Here is a 14,408-nt window from a genome sequence, read left to right as displayed (position 1 = left end):
GACCCATGAAAATGGAAGGGCCTCTCAAGTGGACATAGAGGAAGCTGGTGTCAGCCTAGTGTCAATGAACCAGGCTGGACCCACTGACCCCAGGACATTGAGTCCCTGAACTCAGTGTGCTGAGTCCTTTCCTATAGACACCCATAGCCTGAGGGAATGCAGAAGCTCTGGACAGAGTGGAAGGGCCTGGAGACCCAGCCTGCCCAGCAGAGTGAGCCCAGATGCACTGTCGGCCCCCCTCACGCTGACCCGCCACCACAGGGCTCACATCCTGGCTCTGACAGCACTCACGCCCGGATCAGACACACTTGCTTAAACATCACACACCCTGAGTCCAGTGTCCTTTGTTAAACACCAGACACCTTCGGTTAAATGTCAGATACCTTGGATGTGAGGCCTTTGGTTAAATATCACAAGTCACTTGCCACTGTCCCGACGGTCACACACTGTCCATCCACCTCTCAGACATCCTCTTGGTCATGTGGCCCATCCACAGCATGTCCTCACACTCTGCTTGGGCAGGTCCCTGCCCCCAGAGACCAGCTCCTTCCTCCTGTACTGGTGGGGACCAGAGATGGATGACTTTCCGAGTTCCAGGTGGGGCCCCCACGGCCACTCAGCCCTGCTGAGCATCACTTGGACCTGAGCAGGACAGAGCCCAGGAGAGCTGCCACCTCCCAAGGCCACTCCTGCAGAGACTCAGGGCCATCCCTAGAGGACACCAAGGGGCGGGGTGAGACTGGAGGTGGGCTTGCTGAAAAGGAGCCAGTGCCACCCTAAGGCCCCTCATCTTACTGTGTTCTCTTCTTGGGCTGCCCCTGGCCTGTGAGTAGCTGAAGAACAGATATTCATGAAACCTGTCTTCCCATCTTCTAATGCCTCTGTCTTGGGAACTGTGTTTCTTCTGATGAGTACTCAGGCCACCTCCACTTCGTGACTGCAGGGACTCCTGACCACTCCCTGCACAGAGAGATTTGTGGTTGGAACGAACAAGGGCAGCCCTCAGAGGCCCAGCCACCCTCTGTGCTGGTCTCAGCCAGGGCTTCAGGCTCCCACGGATCAGAGCAGCCAGGCATGAGCTGATCACAGACCACAAAAAATATGAATCAAAACCAGGACCAGAAACCCATTTGCTGCCTGTATTGCCTGACCTGAGCCTCCTGGGAAACAGGGCTTCCCTCTTCACTCCGATCTGTCCCCGGCCTCAGACCCGTATATGGTTTCATGCCTTGGTCCCCAGTGGGGTGGAGAATGTGGCAGAGTGGTTGCCTCTGGGTGCTGGGTATTCATGGCACCATCACCGAGAGAGCTTGCTGTGTGGACGTCCTTAAGGCACCCACGCTGAGGTCGCGTGTCGGCAGGGTTGAAATCAGGAAGGAAGCCTGGGGGAGGCCCTGCCACGGCCAGCCACGGCCTCCCGTGGGAAGGGGAGAGGGAGTGGGCTGGTTGGGGAGGGCAGCAGAGGTTCTGCTTTGTAATTCCCAATAACTGTGGTTTGATTCTGCAGGTATGTATCAGAAAATATAAAACTAGGCAATTTGTCGGCTCTTCGAACTTTCAGAGTCCTGAGAGCTCTAAAAACTATTTCAGTTATCCCAGGTAAGATGCCCGGGTTTGCCTGGCAAATCTCAGCTACAAGTGACTCTCTCTCTGTCTCCCCCCACTCCCTGTCCTCCTCTGACCGTGTGTCTCCTATTGGCGTGTTGTCATTGTCTCGTGTGTGAATTTCCCTTGTTACAGATACACAACTGAATTTGTGGACCTGGGCAATGTCTCAGCCTTACGCACCTTCCGAGTCCTCCGGGCCCTGAAAACTATATCAGTCATTTCAGGTGAAAATCAGGTTAAATGCCAAGGCTGGAGGGATATGCCTGGGCCTTTCCAGCCACCTGGGAGCCAAGGCAACCCTCCAGGAGGCCCCTTCGAATGTGCCTGTCACCAGAATACCTTTTCCAGAGCTCAGATGTGGGGCTGTCCCCCCAGAGCCTCAGAATGGGCTTCAGGCTGCCCACCTTGGCAAAGCCCACTCTCACAGACACCAAGTGGCACAGAGCACTCCACTGGCTGTGTGGACATCCTTACACTGAACCCAAATTCTTCCAAACTGAACTCAGCTATTTGAATAGCTAAAAGCTTGTACATGAATTGTTTCAGCCTGAGGTGTCATCCTCTGATCAGGAAACCAAAAGAACTATTGGAGGGAACCATGTACACACCCAGAACAAAAAAGGAAAACTCCGGCATGGTCTTTTATGACCAAGTGCCAGTCCCTGCCGTGTGCTCCCTCTGGCGATATATGCACAGCCGGAGCCACAGCCCCAATTTGTAAGACGGAGTAATCTGTGGACAGGCATCACTGGGCCTTGGCGTCTAACAGCCCTCGCTGCATGGTGCGGTAGAGGTTTAGCAAACCGTGCATGGTAGCCTCAGGAAGAAATTCTCCTTGACAGATGTTGGCAATTGTACCTAGGAAATCTTCTAAGCCCAGATGGCCTCTCTAGAAACCATTCTGCCCATCCATCCAGGAAAACTCTCAAAAGACTTGGGTGATTTCTGAGCCAGACTGTGTGATGTGCCGGTGCCTAGGTTGAATTTTACCCAGGAGACTGCCCTGTCCTAAGTCTTTACTTCCTCTCCCCAGGTTCGAGCGAATCCAAACTCAAAGATCCTCCTGTTTGGAGGAACTCGCTCTGGAAGGGCAGTGCCCAGAGGCTCCTTCCAAAAGGCTTTTCTGAATGCAGCCCACTCAGAACTGGGGAAGGCTGTTTTAAGAAGGTGGCTGGGGACAGGTTGCTTGCCACCGTTGTGGGGAGGTGTCAGAGCTGCAGGAAGCATTAGTTGACTGGATGGTAACATCTACTCCTGACTTGGAATGCTCGTGGTTCCCGGGCCTGGGGCCTGCATTTGGCTATCGCTGCCCCCAGGGCATCGGGCCTCTGCCCCAAGCATCCTCTGTAAGGAATTCAGACTCCTCCTGGTGGGGCTAATTATCTTATAAGTAAGCCCCCAGCTATGCTGTGTTCAGTCCGAGCCTTCGGGCCTATGAACCCCGCATGGTGTATGTACAGGGGCTGCTTCTCCCCTTGGCCCCCCACAAGTGGCCCAGACTCCTGCCAAGGGCTAGCAGCAAGGGGGGTGGTGTGTGCCTCCTGCCACTCCCGTGGAGCCATCCCATTGAGACGGGTGTCACAGACCGTGGTGCGCGTGCACTCACACACGCACACTCACACACGCACACACACGTGCTCAGAAGCTTCACAGTCTGTCCTTGAGGGCCCCAGGGACAGACTCACAGGCACACCCCCCACCAGAGTAGATAAACACACCGACCACAGGACATAATAAAAGTCATATTCCAGCCTGTTTTATATACAAAAAATGACGAAGGGAAATATTTCTCGGTCCTGGGAGAAAGGGGGAAGCCCACCAGCCTCAGCCCGGCCCTGTGAGGTCTCCTCAAAGCTGCCAGCAATGCAGGGAGGATTCCAGACCCCAGAAGTGGTCACTAGCAGAGTGCCACGGTCAGCGTTATGGAAGCCTGGGGAGGAGGCACCTTCTGAGCTGCGTCTTAAACAGCCCTCATCCTCTCCGTACCGCAGCCTCCTTTTCCATAAAATGGGACTGAAATCAGAATGGCCGGTTTCCAAGGGCTGCTCCACCCAGCCTGTTAGGACTTCAGTGGCAGGAGGATTTCCTGGCTGCTCCCCCCAGAACTGTCCCTTTCTGGATCTCTTTAGAATCCTGCAACTTCACTGCAGGACCATTCTTGCCAGAAGTGAACTCTCAGCACTGTGAGAAATGTTCAAAGGGGCCGGTTGCCCTCGGCCACTGTCCCCACAGACCAGGTCAGGGGTGCCTTGCCGGCCTTGAACGGGACACTTTAGGACAAAGAGACTAGCCTGACAGCCAAGGCAGAGCCTGGTCTGGGCAGCGAGCTGCTGCCCACCACCCACCTTCACTTTGTGCCCCTAGAGACTGGGGCGGGGTCTCTAGACCCAGGAAGCAGAGCCAGACACGGCCCACCAAGGGGACTAGGAGCTTTGCCCCAACGAGGAGTTCTGGGCTCTGCAGGGCTCTGCGTCCCACCAGCAGCACCACTCTGGGCCCAGACCCCTGCGAGGTCCGCCCACTGCCCAGGCAGTTGCCAACATCTGCCAGGACGATTTCCACAGAGAACCTTGAGTGCCTCTGAGCCCCTGGCGGGCGGTGGCATTGGCAGCACCGCGGGGAGGCGGCCTCTCCTCCCCCCGCGTCTGCTCCCCACTGCCGCCCTGCCTCTGGGTCACAGGCTCGGCAGCAGCAGGCACTGCCACGGGTGCTCCTAACACATTAACCGGCTGGATGATGGATGGATGGAGCTTAATCTGAGATCTGGCCGCTTGGGAGAGGGGCAGGAGGGGCAGGCCCTGCGCTGGCAGAGGTGCCCCCTCGTTCCCCATGCTCTGCTCGCTCTTGTCCTAGGACGGTCGCTAAGGGTCAGACTGGACGCGTCTACACGTGCTTTTCTGTCTTTCTGCTGTGTGGTGCTGGCTTCCGCAGGGAGCTGAGCTATGCAACTAATAGGTCACAGCCTCTCAGCTGTGGGGAATGGGGGGGACAGGGAGGATCCCAGAGGGACAGGGCAAGCAGGAAGATGCCATGTAGGTCAACCCCTCCCCTGCCCCGAACCTTCCCCAAAGGGGCCCAAGCCAGAGTAGGCCCCTTAGGGCATTACCCACCATGGCTCTGCCAGACCTTCCCCCCACCCGCTAGCACACACGCATACACCAGCCCCGGCCTAACCCCAGACCCTGGGTCCCCAAGTTTCCTTCACACAGTCAAAATGTCATGTCATCACAGAGAGCTGGTCCCAGCAGTGGAGCAGGAGGACCCCCTACCAGGAATGCTGTGTCTCTCCCCATCTCGGGATCAATGTTGAGGTCCTTGCATTGCCCTGGAATGGGCTGGACCTCAGTCCCCTTCCCTGTGGACCACGTGAAAAGGGGTGGGCCTGGCATACCTCGGGACCAGTCCGAGGGGGACATGCTCTGAGTGTGTGTTTCCTCAAGAAAACAGCATTTTCCGCAAAGAGGCCCAGGCCCCCTCTGAAAATGCAGGGCCAGACTAGACTGCTGCCCGAGGAAATTAGGACAGAACGTAGCTGGGAAAAGGAGGGGTTGGGCCCCAAAACTCCAAGAGAAGCCTCCCTCACTCTGTCCCCACGTCAAGGTTGCCCACGCTGGCCCCACCCAGCTCAACTCAGGACCCCTGGGAGGCCCAGTGCCCTCCCTCGGGCCCGGCCCCCCGCAACGGAGTGCAGAGCACAGCGCTCCAAGCTCGTTCTCGCCCTCCCCAGGCCTGAAGACCATCGTGGGGGCCCTGATCCAGTCTGTGAAGAAGCTGGCTGATGTGATGGTCCTCACGGTCTTCTGCCTCAGCGTCTTTGCCCTCATCGGCCTGCAGCTCTTCATGGGCAACCTGAGACACAAGTGCGTGCGCAACTTCACGGAGCTCAACGGCACCAACGGCTCTGTGGAGGCCGATGGCCTGGTCTGGAAATCGCTGGACCTCTACCTCAATGACCCAGGTACGGACTCGCTCTGTGGCCAGGGAGGGCTCTGGGAGACAGACCATCGGCGTAGGGGCACCTTGCACACAGGCCTCACCGGAGGGCAGGCCTCCAGGTCTGAGCAAGCCCTACCTGATCCCTGGAGGCCCAGACAGAGGACAGAGGGGAGCAGACTGAGGCCTGCCTGGTGAGTTCCCAGGCCAGACAGGGAAGCAATGCTTGAACAACGGGAAGGATGGAGTTAGATGGAAAAGAAGATGGGGGAACAGCAGCTGTAGCATTCAGAGGTGAAACTGACCCTGGACTGTTGGAAGGGCGAGGAAACCGGCTGTCTGCAGGGCAGTGTCAGCTTAGGGAAGGGCGGACATGGGGCCTGGGTAGTCGCTGAGCTTCAGAGTGGAGCCCACGCACCTGGCCTGGGATTTCCCAGTCAGCCTCAGTGTTCTTCGCCGGGATGCTAATTCCGTACATGTGCACCTCAGAACCGTGCGAGAAGGTTGGAACAAGCTCAGTGATTGTGCAAAGTCACGTGAGCCCCACGTGTGGTGTCACTGCCCGTGTTTTACCTTCCATTCTCGTGAAGGAGCGGCCAGCACCACTCTTGACTCGCACCATCGGTCTGTTTCAAAGGTAGACACTGGAGCAAGGCAAGATTCCAGGCCACAGGGACCCCAAGAGCCATTCTGCAGTTAGGGCCTCTTACGTACGCTAGCAATCCACTCTGGAAAAAGAAATGTAGAAAATCAATGAGTAGATTTGCTTATGGTTCAGCTGTGGCCTTACAGCAGTGGTTCTAAAACTTCCATGTGCACCAGAGTCACCTGGAGGGCTCCAGAAAACAAAGACTGCTGGGCCCCACCCCTGGAGTTTCTGAGTAACTGAGTCTGGGTGGCACTTGGGAAGTGGCATTTCTAATCAGTTCCCAGATGATGCTGATGATGCCAATTCGAGGACCACACTTTGAGAACTGCTGCCTAAGATGAGGGCAAGTAATGGGGAATGATAGCCAGAGAGGAGAGGACAAATGAGGGGGTCCCGTGTCTCATCCAGTGCAGCCCCAGCCCCATCTGAACAAACCACAGTGTTGCTACGGTGACTGTGGCAGGCATCCCTCCCACCATTTTGTGCAATGGAAGGGATCCAGAGCTGGGCAGCAGCCTGCCAAGGCCACACAGCAACTCAGCGGCCAAGCTGGAACTCTGCCCAGATCCTTGCCTAGTGGTCAGGGCCCCCTGAGTGGTTTGGGGCAGGGTGCAGAACCTCCCTGTGGGGACAGCTGAGGCTCTGCCCAGGACTTCCTGTCTCTTCCGAGCATGTGGGGACACTGGCAGCAGAATGTCTGCAGAGGAGAGGAGGAAGGCCGGTAGAACAGGCCTGGCCAGGCAGAAGGCAGGGGACAGGGCAGAGGCAGAGAACAGCAAGGAAGACCACCATTGGTAGAGACCAATGTCTCTACCTCCCCAAAGCCCTGGGCACAAGGCGGGAACCCCAGGGGTCTGGGCCACACGCGCCCCCACCATCTGATGTTTCTCTTACAGAAAATTACCTGCTCAAGAATGGCACCTCCGACGTGTTACTGTGTGGGAACAGCTCTGACGCCGGGTATGTGGCACCCACCACCCAGGGTCCCCTTGCCCAGGCTGGGTAGTCTCCTGGTGCTTTCCCAACTGACCGTGCTTTCTGTTTGTGCCCCTGACCCCAGTGAGGCCTTCTCTTGTCTCCTTCCCCTGCCACGACCCTGGCAGCTTCCCCACCAACCCCAGCACAGAGGAGACAGCTGGTAAAGAAAGGTTGGGGACAGACCTGCAGGGATGGCCAACAGAGTCCCAAAGATGGGCTGGGACTGGGGGACAGCCCAGGATGGCCTACAGGGCCCCTACCAGCCCAACCCTGGTTCTGTTCCCTTCCAGAAGCTCCCCAGGGCTGCTCCCTCCCACCCCAGTCTTCCCTTCCTCCCATCTGTCCCTCAGGGGTAAGTGCAGCCAGAGCAGTCTGGCCTCTCCCAGGAGCCACGAGCAGCTTCCAGGGCCCTGTGCACACAGGACAGGGGCAGTGTGGCTGTGCCACGGGCTGGGAGGGCGATGGGCACACAGGCTCACCCTTTGGGAGCCATGCTCTGTGGAGTTACAGTCCTACATCTCTGAGGGTGAAGGTCCGGAGCCCAAGTTTGCTGCCCCCGTCCTATTGTTACGGAGATTGTCTGGAGGGCCTTGGGGCATTAGCACGGTACAGAGGTCCCTTGGCTGCATCCTGCTACTTGCCAAGTCGCTGTCTCTGTCTCTATCTCTCCCTCTCTCTCTCTCTCTCTCTCTCTCTCTCACACACACACATACACACACACACGTGAATCCAGCCCAGCAGCCTCTCTCTGGATCAGAGGCTGTCGCTTCCAGCTCTGTGAACTGTGGATCTGCCTCACTGAACCAGGGCCTGTGTGCAGTCATGCACATGGGCTCATGGCCCTGCCTTTGCGCTGGGTTCATTCTGTCCAGCTCAGCTAAGCCTCACTTCTCCCTCCACCCCTGTGTGCTGCGCCATGCTCAGCTCCCCGTGGGAAAGATGGGAGGAGACGTGAGCCACTTCCTCTCTGTGGGGAGAGGCAACTCACACAGCGGCTGGGGATGGTGTGTCATGTGGGTGGAAGGGAGCTGGATCGCAGCTAGTGGAACACAGATAGGTAGGGCAAGAAGGAAGACGGAGTCCTGGGTGGGAGGCACAGCAGGAACAAAGTCAGGGAGGCAGAACCCAGCAGCGTGGCGCTGGGTTTGTGAGGCTCAGCCTCACGGAGCAGTGGGGCATATCCCAGGGAGACAAGTCAGGACCAGTGAGAGTCTTAAGGGCAGAGGACCCCTTACAGCATGGAACAATCTCTGTATCTGGCCACAGGACATGTCCTGAGGGCTATCGGTGCCTAAAGGCAGGCGAAAACCCTGACCACGGCTATACCAGCTTCGATTCCTTTGCCTGGGCCTTCCTCGCACTCTTCCGCCTGATGACACAGGACTGCTGGGAGCGCCTCTACCAACAGGTGCGTGGGTGCCCGGGCCAGCAGAGGGATGCCAGATATGGGCTCAGGGTCCAGGCTGCACAAGTGACTAGCCAGAAGTGGCCCCAGCAGCCTCCTCACTGGCAAGAGCTGTGGAGGGGACAGGGGACAAGGACCCTTGTATCTGAAGGAGAGTTGTTTAACAAGCAAAGAAATTTTCTTATTGCTGGTGACCAAATACCAATCCCTTCATATAGGACATTGGCTACTATGTGAATGGGACACTGCTCCACCCCATAGGATGGAATATTCTCCCTCTCTAGGCACAACATTCCCTCTAGTTGGGTGGGACATTCTGCCTCCTTCCATGAGTGGAACGCTGCCCCCTGTATGTAGGTGACTCTCCTCTGTAGGTTAGCCCACATCCCTCTCTATAGGTAGGACGTGCTCTGCCCCACTCCTGAGACTGTGGCTGTTTGAACCCCTGGCACAGCCCGATCGAGTGACTTGGAAATGCCATAATCTAGAAGGGACCCCAGTGGGATGACCTCTACCCCCTTCCTCCCCCAGACCCTAAGGTCCGCAGGAAAGATCTACATGATCTTCTTTATGCTCGTCATCTTCCTGGGCTCCTTCTACCTGGTGAACCTGATCCTGGCTGTTGTTGCCATGGCCTATGAGGAGCAAAACCAAGCCACTATCGCTGAGACTGAGGAGAAGGAAAAGCGCTTCCAGGAGGCCATGGAGATGCTCAAGAAAGAGCATGAGGTGGGTGAGCAGTGCCACCAAGGAGCTTCCAAACCAAACCCTTCACCTGGATGTGGGTGCCTGTAGGCACGGTGCATGCTGGGTAGACCTGGTGCCTGTAGGCACGGTGCATGCTGGGTAATGCTGGTGCCTGTAGGCATGGTGCATGCTGGGTAAAGGTATTTCCTATGACTGTGATGTCTTCTGGGTAAAAATTTGGAAGCTGTTGGGTAAAGAAAGTGCCTCTTAGGTGCCTGCTAGGTAAAAGTGGCGCCTGCTGGCTAAGGTAGGCCCTATGAGTGTGGTGTATACGGGTAAACTTGTTCCCTGTGGTCATCGTGTCTTCCAGGTGAAGGTGGTGCCAGCTGGGTAAAACGGTGCATGCTGGGTAAAGATGGTCCCTGTGAGCATGGCGCATACTAGATAAAAGAGACCGATGTGTCCCTGGACATAGTTTATTCTGGTCAAGGGATGCCATCTGGCAAGATACCGAGGAAGGGCCACGGTCAGAAAATAAACACCAGTGATGCCACCCTGGCCACCCACAGGCTCACCTTGTGGGGCAAGTGCTCTGTGAGGTTATGTTCCCACACCTCTTGAGTGTGAGGGCATCCGCAGTCCCCTACATGGTGGATGCTGCAGGCTGATTACAGAGCAAGCTATTAGAAGCCAGGCTGTGGGCATCCACTTGTTCTTCTCACTGCCCCGTGCCACCTCCTCCAGCACCCTTCTAGCCAGCTGAACCTTCTGGAAGATCCCATGCCCTCTAGATCTGCCACTTCCCCTGCTCATCCTCACCCCTCTCCCACCATTCCCACACACTCCCCTTTTCAAGGGCTGCCCATTTCAGCCACTCCTCTTCCTTCCTGGATCTTGATCTTTCTCAAAATATTCAGGGTCTGTCTGAGCCTATCTCTGTCTGATGCCCTCATTTTGGGGTAAGTGAGCAAGTCCACGTACTGATGGGGAAGACCAAGTCACTGAGAGTTGCCTGGACTGCCTAAGCCTGAGGCTGCACAAAGTCTCAACGACCAAAAAGACATCCCTTCCTCCACCCTTTTTCAGGCCCTCACCATCAGGGGTGTGGATACCGTGTCCCGCAGCTCCTTGGAGATGTCCCCTTTGGCCCCAGTGATCAGCCATGAGAGAAGGAGCAAGAGGAGAAAACGAATGTCTTCGGGGACAGAAGAGTGTGGGGAGGACAGGTTCCCCAAGTCGGACTCGGAAGATGGTCCCAGAGCAACGGTAATCCCCAGCCGAGGTTGCGGCCCTTCCGGGTGGATCTGGCATCAAAAGCCCATCGTGCTAGGCCTCTGTACAGTCACAGCCCCTATGGTTGCTCCCAAGGAGAGCAGCCCTGGGCTCTCTCCCAGCCCTTCCCGTTTCCCATGTCCATTCTTAGAATGGAGAAGCCTAGGCAGAGGGTCAGGGTGGGTTTGGGTGTTATGATATCCCCATTCTGGGGCCAGCCCCCAAGAATTGGGGCTGCAGCTGGGGGACGCCCTATGGTTTGGATTGTCTGGAGCCCAAGAACATGTCCGTGTGAGTGAGGGGCACAGCTGAGTGCCCCAGCTCCTGCTCAGGCCAGGCCTGTCTGCAGCACCAGGAGCCTTCCTGCCTCCCTCTCCCTGCCTTAGCCCCACCCTCAGGCCCAGATGAGCTTCAGGCTGAAAGCCCCAAAGGCTTAGACTTAAGGTGAGTGAAGATCCTAGAAGATGCAGGATTACATGTCACCCTACAAGCCTCCCCGCTAAATATACCCACCTCAGCCCACCTAGTTCCTGCGTGGCCTGCAAAAGCTCTCAGTGCTCTGAGAAGTTGAGCTGGGTTCCGTGCCACAAGAGATAGGCTGGGAGCATGTCGTGTGAGGAGCTGTCGTGCTCACGTCCCCTCTCCCTGTGTCCTAGAATCGCCTCAGCCTCACCCACGGCCTCAGCAGGACTTCCGTGAAGCCACGCTCCAGCCGCGGGAGCATTTTCACCTTTCGCCGGCGAGACCTGGGTTCTGAGACAGATTTTGCAGATGATGAAAACAGCACAGCAGGGGACAGTGAGAGCCACCGCACATCACTGCTGGTCCCCTGGCCCCTGCGCAGGCCCAGTGCCCAGGGCCAGCCCAGTCCCGGGACCTCAGCTCCCAGCCACGCCCTCAATGGCAAAAGGAACAGTACTGTGGACTGCAATGGGGTGGTCTCCTTGCTGGGAGCAGGTGACCCTGAGGCCACGTCCCCAGGGAGTCGCCTCCTCCTCCACCCTGTGATGCCGGAGCGCCCCCCAGACACGGTGAGCCAGCCCCGAGATGCAGGCGCCAGGGCAGAGCTGGTCTCCCAAACTGGTCACTAGTGCCCAGTCCAAAAATACTCATCAGATATTTATCGAGCACCTAGTGTGTGCTGGGCTCTGGGGGTGAATAAACCTATAAAAAAAAAATCTCTGCCCTCACAGAGCTTCCATGCTAATGGCAGCAGACTGAGAAAAATCAAAGAAAGAAGAAAAACGTGTGTATATCTGTAGTACATATGGCATGTGATGGTGCTGAAGAAGGATGATAGTTAAATACTTCCCAGCTGGTAAGGCACAGCGCTGAGAAGCCACGCTGGCGCAGGCCCTGTGCCGTGCCAAGTGATTCCCCCTTAGAGCTGCTGCATTATGGGCAAGCAGTCCAGGGAGCCTGGGAGAAGGGCCAGAGTAGTGAGGGGACACTGAAGGGGTTCTGGGCAACAATTATGCACCAAGTTTGAAATAGTTCAGTACTTTACCAAGTAGTAACTCAATATCAGCCCAGGTAATAGGTGCTGAGGCGGGGGGAAGGGGAGCGGGAACCCCTGTTCTTTAGGAGGCATTTAAACAAAGAGCAGAAGGAGGTAGGGGTGGGAGCCAGGCTGCTGTCTGGAACTAGGAGAGGTGGTAAGAAGAGTGGTCGGTCAGCACCCAGACTCCAGAGACACACCGGGTTTGAATCCCAGCTCAAAACTTACTAGCTGGAGGGTGTGGGCAAGTTACCTTACTTCTCTGTGCTTCAGGTCTCTCATCTATAAGATGGGTCTAAAAACCCACCTCAGGATTGTGAGTGTCACATGGGTAAATACGGGGAAAGGACTCAAGACATACATGAGCAGTGTGATATTGTTACATCATAATACCATATCCTCATTACCGTCAGCTGGGGAAGCATGTTCCAGGCATAGAGAGCAGCACGTGCAAAGGCCCTGCGACAACGCGTGCCTAGCCTGTTGGAGGGAATGCCATGAGGTCACTGTGGCTAGAACAGGGGGAGTGAAGGAGAGAGGAGTTGGAGTTATCCGGGAAGGGACTGGCCAGATCACGAAAGGCCAGTCAGAGCTTTGGTCATTCAGTCAATCCAGTGACAGACCGATGACTGCTCAATCAGCCTTCAAGTGTCCTTGCTGACCCCTCCCCACAACACAGCGCCCAGAGCAGCCCACCCAGGAAGAAGCCAAATGTCTGGCTCCGCCCCCACACCTGAAAGGAGGTGGAGGAGGGCAGACTTTCTGAGGAAGCTGGGACTGATGGACACTTGACAGGAAGGTGGAGGAGGAGCTGAAGCTCCAGCTCAGGCTCTTGCTGGAGCTGTGGGACTTTGTACAGGTTAATAAATCTCTTTGTGCCTCAATTTCCTCATCTGTAAATAAAAGTCATACTCACGTCAGTAGGTTGTGGTGAGGAGGGTTCAAACAAGGTCGGGTGCTTAGACCAGTACTTGCCTTATGTTCAGGTCATGGTTCTTGTCTATTGATATTACTGGTTTGAGCGAGTAGGAAGGAGTGAAGACTCCTGTGCACGTGCAGGATGCCTGAGGCCTTCACCGTCCTCTGCAGCAGGGTGCAGAGGGGAAGGACATGGTGCCCATGGGGCCAGACCACAGCCTCTAGGTAGGGCTGGGGAGGCCCGGCCCACCACCAGCAGGGTTCCTGGCTTCCAGGAACTCGAGCCACCCAGGTCCAGCCTCAGCCTCAGGGATTCAGGTCAGCAGCCAGGGGCGCTAATAGAATTTCCTAATCTCATTAGGGAGAAAATCATCTCATTGTGTTGCACACGTCAGGAGGAATCCAAGTTCAGACACTTCATTACCAGGAACTCTGACTTCACCCATTCTCACTTCTGTGGGACCCATTTGTAACCTTAAAGGGATTAACAGGCCAAGACATCTGCAAAGTTAAAGGAATTAGTGAACCAAGATGGAGACATCTGAAAAGTCAAAGAGATTAGCAGGCTGCAGGCCCCTGGGAATGCCTTTTCTGCTTCCCTGCCGGGTCCCCAAGGAGACATTTCTGCCAGGTTCTAGTCGGAAAGCAAAGCACAGTCGGGCGCATGGTGGGTGCCTCACCGACACAGGAGTGGGAAGGAAGGACCGGCCAGAGGCAGCTCATGTTTAGTTTATCCAGATGGGAGGTCGGGGGAGGGGTGGGCTGAAGATTTACTTTGTCCCCTGCCTGTATAAGACTGCCTGGTCCCACCAGCAGTGTATGAGTGTTCCTCTCTCTCCGCATCCACGCCAACATTTGTCGTTTGGGGACTTTTGGATAAAGGCCATTCTCACTGGAGTTAAGTGATATCTCATTGTGGTTTTGATTTGCATTTCCCTGATGATTAGAGATGTTGAGCATTTTTTCATATGCTTCTTGGCCATTAGTCTATCTTCTTTTGAAAAGTTTCTGTTCATGTCCTTTGCCTACTTTTTAATGGGGTTATTGAATTTTTTTCTTACTGATTTTCCTGAGTTCTATATAGATTCTAGTTATTAGTCCTTTATCAGATGTATAGCATGCAAATATTTTCTCCCATTCTGTAGGTTGTCTATTTGCTCTCATGATAGTTTCTTTGGCTGTGCAGAAGCTTTTTAATTTGATCAGGTCCCATTTATTTATTTTTGTTGTTGCTGTGATTGCTTTTGGGGTCTTCCTCATAAATTCTTTGCCTAGGCCGATGTCTGTAGGAGTTTTTCCAACGTTTTCTTCTAGAATTCTTATGGTTTCCTACCTTAGGTTTAAGTCTGTTATCCACCGTGAGTTGATTTTTGTGAGAGGTGAGAGGTGCAGATGCTGCTTGTAGCTCCGACTTGTGGGGTGTAACGGCAATATATGTAACCTAAACATTTGTACCCCGT

General features: G+C 55.5%; 1 protein-coding gene across 8 annotated transcripts in view; it reads left to right on the top strand.

Moving 5' to 3' along the window:
* The window catches only part of SCN5A (sodium voltage-gated channel alpha subunit 5), a 95,081-nt gene that overhangs the window by 34,499 nt on the left and 46,174 nt on the right, over nt 1–14,408 (top strand). For 5 of the 8 annotated variants that reach the window (XM_069473452.1, XM_069473450.1, XM_069473451.1 and 2 more), the window contains exons 5-11: nt 1,508–1,599; nt 5,336–5,566; nt 7,087–7,150; nt 8,435–8,576; nt 9,105–9,302; nt 10,347–10,526; nt 11,189–11,563. In XM_069473452.1, the coding sequence (XP_069329553.1) occupies nt 1,508–1,599; nt 5,336–5,566; nt 7,087–7,150; nt 8,435–8,576; nt 9,105–9,302; nt 10,347–10,526; nt 11,189–11,563 (1,282 nt within the window). Of the gene's footprint in view, nt 1–1,507; nt 1,600–1,740; nt 1,833–5,335; nt 5,567–7,086; nt 7,151–8,434; nt 8,577–9,104; nt 9,303–10,346; nt 10,527–11,188; nt 11,564–14,408 lie in introns of all 8 variants that reach the window. The other 3 variants (XM_069473453.1, XM_069473447.1, XM_069473446.1) reach the window with 1 other exon arrangement.

This window comes from Eulemur rufifrons, chromosome 7, assembly GCF_041146395.1.
Source record: "Eulemur rufifrons isolate Redbay chromosome 7, OSU_ERuf_1, whole genome shotgun sequence".
Taxonomy (NCBI): domain Eukaryota; kingdom Metazoa; phylum Chordata; class Mammalia; order Primates; family Lemuridae; genus Eulemur; species Eulemur rufifrons.
Note: the sequence above shows the minus strand (reverse complement) of the source record. Positions and strands in the feature narration are given on the sequence as shown.